The sequence below is a fragment of the Branchiostoma belcheri genome, unplaced genomic scaffold (assembly GCF_001625305.1).
Source record: "Branchiostoma belcheri isolate BF01 breed outbred unplaced genomic scaffold, Haploidv18h27 scaffold171, whole genome shotgun sequence".
NCBI lineage: Eukaryota > Metazoa > Chordata > Leptocardii > Amphioxiformes > Branchiostomatidae > Branchiostoma > Branchiostoma belcheri.
The window spans coordinates 246136-251135 of record NW_017803169.1 but is presented as its reverse complement, the minus strand read 5'-3'; the positions used below and the strand labels follow the sequence as shown (position 1 = coordinate 251135).

General features: G+C 39.1%; 1 protein-coding gene across 1 annotated transcript in view; it reads right to left on the bottom strand.

Annotated features, from left to right (window-relative positions):
- Positions 1 to 167: 167 nt before the first annotated feature.
- LOC109466924 (adhesion G-protein coupled receptor G7-like) overlaps positions 168 to 5000 on the bottom strand; it is a 27252-nt gene continuing 22419 nt past the window's right edge. The window contains exons 14-17 of the mRNA XM_019764799.1: positions 4551 to 4834; positions 4111 to 4180; positions 2462 to 2598; positions 168 to 968 (exon numbers count right to left, since the gene is read on the bottom strand). Coding sequence (XP_019620358.1) covers positions 592 to 968; positions 2462 to 2598; positions 4111 to 4180; positions 4551 to 4834 — 868 coding nt within the window. The 3' untranslated portion in view covers positions 168 to 591. The remainder of the gene's footprint in view (positions 969 to 2461; positions 2599 to 4110; positions 4181 to 4550; positions 4835 to 5000) is intronic.

Here is a 5000-nt window from a genome sequence, read left to right as displayed (position 1 = left end):
AACGTTACAAGGACAGGGAGGCAGCTCAATGCAGCGAAGCCCGTCCCAGCTCTGATTTGAACTGGGAGATGGACTTCACCTCCGCCACACTGGGCTCACGTTCACTCCACTCCTTGATGGTGCGAGGGAAGAACGAGAGCCTGTAATAGTTGTTCTTACTCGCGATGGTCTGCAGCTTTAAAGCGTGATTAGTGCGGCGGGAGCATCGAGCTGCCGGGACAAGACACGAAGTGTGGGGGACAGAGATGGTGTTGTGCAGGACTTTAAACATTGTAGTAAGCCTGGCCATTTTGCGGCGATGTTCGAGTGACTGCCAGTCGAAGAAGGTCTAGTGTTTCTGGGTAAGGGGCAAGCCTTAGCCATCTTCCATTGAGCTGGGAAATTGCATCCCATCAGTGACAGATTACAGATATGTCTAACATGTGCAACGATGTAAGGTGTAGCCAGTCAGAGTAATTTGTTCTCTAGCTGGTCTGTCCCACATGTTGTAGACATGAGTATATGAAGTAGTAAGAACGGCATCCATGTTGACTGGATTCAACTGAAAAGAGCATGGTGTTCTGGTCGATAAGACCAGTACCATAATTGTTACTACATCACTACATCAGGATTAGGTTCGTTACCAGGTGACAAAGGGCGCAGCTCAACGAGTTGCGACACTTGGGCAGACGACTTGCTTTTATTTACTTCATACACTTCCTTCTTTCCTATGCAGACGAGGTTCTCCCAGCACGTCAGCTTCTTGCGCCACTCCTTCATGTCTTCTCTCATCACGCAGTGGAAGATGAAGATGAAGAGGCCCTGGAGGGTGTTGAAGATGCAGAACAGGTAGGCGAAGACAACATGGCGCCCGTCAGCGATGACGAAGAAGCCGAACACCCACGTGAGGCCAAACAGAGCCATGATGCTGCAGGCTCGACGAATCTGGCGGGTTATCCACTGACGATTTACCTCGATAGCATCAGCACCTGTACATTAAAAAGCAAGAATTCGGAGATCTCATACCTCCATGATATATATAAGTTTTCGTAAATTTTGACAATGTAAATAAGGTCGTTATTACCACAGTCTACTTTAATTTATGGTTTTCTAAATTTAATCTACAATATTTTGCGTGTAAAATACCTCTCCACTTCATTTAGCGTGTCCTCATTATTTATGCAAATGACCTCTACATTAACATAATGTTGTTAACATACTGATGTTAACCTTTAAGTAACTTGCACATGTCACAAGGTATAAAATTCCCATCATTCACCAATATGGAATCACAGAATTTTTTACATTAATTATGCAAATTAGGCATTAATTTGCATAGTTAGTATCCGTTGGTGTTCCACCTGCAATGAATTGAATAGCGTAAAGATATAAAAGCACTATTGTATAAAACACTGTAATTACAGAATTTCCTTCTTAATTAAGCAAATTAAGTCTTCATTTGCATTATGTTTTATTTCATTGTGTACATCTCTCAGCTACCTACATACTAAAAATGATGAAAATCACTTATTCCACTTATTCCTGACAGGAAAAGCTTAGCCTATCTGCCACCAAAATGTCAAGACCATAGCATGTTTAAGAATAAAAATACGAAATACAAAAATTGAAAGTTCTGCTACAGTTGAATTTCCTTCTTAATTAAGCAAATTAAGTCTTCATTTGCATAATGTTTTATTTAATTGTGTACATCTCTCAGCTACCTACATACTAAAAATGATGAAAATCACTTATTCCACTTATTCCTGACAGGAAAAGCTTAGCCTATCTGCCACCAAAATGTCAAGACCATAGCATGTTCAAGAATAAAAATACGAAATACAAAAATTGAAAGTTCTGCTACAGTAGTACCAAAGTCAGCCACCGGGAAGCCCATATTTGACCTTGACCTTTGACTTCCTATGACTTACCAACGTACATCATCACAATCCATAAAGACGTTCTGATTTGATGCTGACCACAAAGTTGCCAAAACACACAAACACAGACAAACAGACACGCCAAAAACAATACCTCCCTTTTTTTCATAGAGGTATAAAACGGTCCACCGTCATAATTTTCACTGTGTTTGTGTTAGTGTGAATTGAATGCCTGCGTGTGTCTCTCTCTCCTCTCTCTCTCTCTCTCTCTCTCTCTCTCTCTGTGTGCCTGTGGTATGTGTGTGCCTGTGTATGTGTGCGTGTGTATGTGTATGTGTGCGTGTGTGTGTGTGTGTGTGTGTGAGGGAGACAGGGAGAGAGAGAGTGTGTGTGTTTGTGTGTGTGTGTGTGTGTGTGTGAAAGAGAGAGGGAGAGAGAGAGTGTGTTTGTTTTGTGTGTGCGTGTGTGAGAAAGAGAGGGAGAGAGAGAAAGAGAGAGAGAGAAAGATTGTGTGTGTGTGTGTGTGTGTGTGTGTGTGTGTGTCACGCATACATAACTTTCTTTTACATGGACGGATGTCTACTGTAGGTTTTTCTCATATCTACCTCTTAACTCTTTCTGTGCCTTTTCTTCCAGGACCAGTTTGCGCATGACCAAGATGAAGACGAGTAAGTTGAAGAGTAGGATGAGACCAGCTGGGATTAAGAAGGCATAGATCAGAGGTTCACTTGCCAGCCAGCAACTGTCAAAAATTAGATAATAGAAAATTTTTTAATCTATGTAGCTTTAATATATGTAGCTTTAATCTATGTCGCTTTAATCTATGTAGCTTTAATCTATGTCGCTTTAATCTATGTAGCTTTAATCTATGTAGCTTTAATCTATGTAGCTTTAATCTATGTAGCTTTAATCTATGTAGCTTTAATCTATGTAGCTTTAATCTATGCCGCCTTAATCTATGTAGCTTTAATCTGTGTAGCTTTAATCTGTGTGGCTTAAATCTGTGTAGCTTTAATCTATGTAGCTTTAATCTATGTAGCTTTAATCTATGTAGCTTTAATCTATGTAGCTTTAATCTATGTCGCCTTAATCTATGTAGCTTTAAACTGTGTAGCTTTAATCTATGTCGCTTTAATCTATGTCGCCTTAATCTATGTAGCTTTAATCTGTGTAGCTTTAATCTATGTAGCTTAAATCTGTGTAGCTTTAATCTATGTAGCTTTAATCTATGTAGCTTTAATCTATGTAGCTTTAATCTATGTAGCCTTAATCTATGTCGCCTTAATCTATGTAGCTTTAAACTGTGTAGCTTTAATCTATGTCGCTTTAATCTATGTCACCTTAATCTATGTAGCTTTAATCTGTGTAGCTTTAATCTGTGTAGCTTTAATCTATGTAGATTTAATCTATGTCGCCTTAATCTGTGTAGCTTTAATCTGTGTAGCTTTAATGTATGTAGCTTTAATCTATGTCGCCTTAATCTATGTAGCTTTAATCTATGTAGCTTCAATCTATGTCGCCTTAATCTGTGTAGCTTTAATCTATGTAGCTTCAATCTATGTCGCCTTAATCTGTGTAGCTTTAATCTATGTAGCTTTAATCTGTGTAGCTTTAATCTATGTAGCTTCAATCTATGTAGCTTTAATCTGTGTAGCTTTTATCTATGTAGCTTTAATCTATGTAGCTTTGTTTCTGGGATCTGTCTACCGATAACCATTATGCACTCATCTATCAGAACAACATCTACGGTGGCATTATGCAAAATACAAAAAAATGTATTTGTTAGTACAAAAATGATCAGGTGGTTTTAATGTAGAGGTGGTCACTACATGTTTGCCTGTATATCAATGACATGGTGGTCCATATACACAATGCTGCAAGTGCAGATTTGTCAGGTTTGGTCTCTATGCAAATTGCAATGGCAGCAATGCTACGTGAGAGATTTAAAAAAAAACATACTGATGTTGTAAAATCTTGAAAATATTTAATCATTTATTTTTTTCGCTAGGATGAAGATACAACCAACTAGCACGGGGCTAATACGAGCTAATATACGAGCTAATACGAAACTGCATCGGACCGCCGGCCGGTAATTTGTTGTGAATTACCCACTCCAGACGGTATAACTTGAACCATCGCGCACCGGGGCATGCACCTACTCTTTTCCGAAAATTATCATGGACATGGTGCATCTTTGACATATCCAGAAGATGAAGAAATTCAAAAATCAAAACAGTGGGACTACCCTACTTACGATTTGTCCATCCTATATCGGTAGAGACTAGAGGGTCCCACAGTTGACAGCGTAGCAACAAGAGGAAGGCCTGTACAAACATGTCAAAGCGCTTTTAGAAATTAATCAATTAATTTTTGTAATTGTTAAGGCCGAATGACAACAGTGGCCGATTTATATGAATAAGATATAAAAATATATGAAACTTGCGTCAACCAATTGGAATTGCGTATCCCGTTACCGTTGTGTACCGAATTTGTGAAGAAGGAAAAAAACTTACGCCAAAAACAGTTACTCGCAGCTGGATATGATATTGGAAATGGCAAAATATTTTAGGTAGCATCCATTACATTTTGTCAGTGATACTGGAGAAATATAGAAATCAGCACTTCACTAGGGTAACTGTGTTATGGTTTTTATTACTTGAATGTCTAACATCCACAGACAAAGCAAAAACTTACCCCACGCTACAGCCCCAGCCTTGATGATGAAGTTCCCAGAAACATAGTCAAAAACATGCACAACGGCTCGGTATACGTTAACGGCTTCCACTGCCATCCACATCAAAGCAGCCAATAGGAAATAGTGTAACAATGCCGCCACAACCTTACAACCAATGGGAGAAGCCGTCCGGTTGATGCCAGCGAGGAAGATGACGAGAGTGGCCAACAGAGCCACACATAGGTTGATGAGAATGAGTAGCTGGCTCTTAGCATGGCCTGTTCTGGTTCGGCGTTTGTCTAGTCTGGAGTTAGAAACACACCATGTTTAAAAACACTATTTCCTGGAATTATAACCTTGCGATTTTTTATAAACATAGCGTTTGTTTTCCAGGAATTCGCAGACATTTGACCTCTACTATACCTTTTTTGTCTTTCCTGGAATACGATATATATATATATATATATATA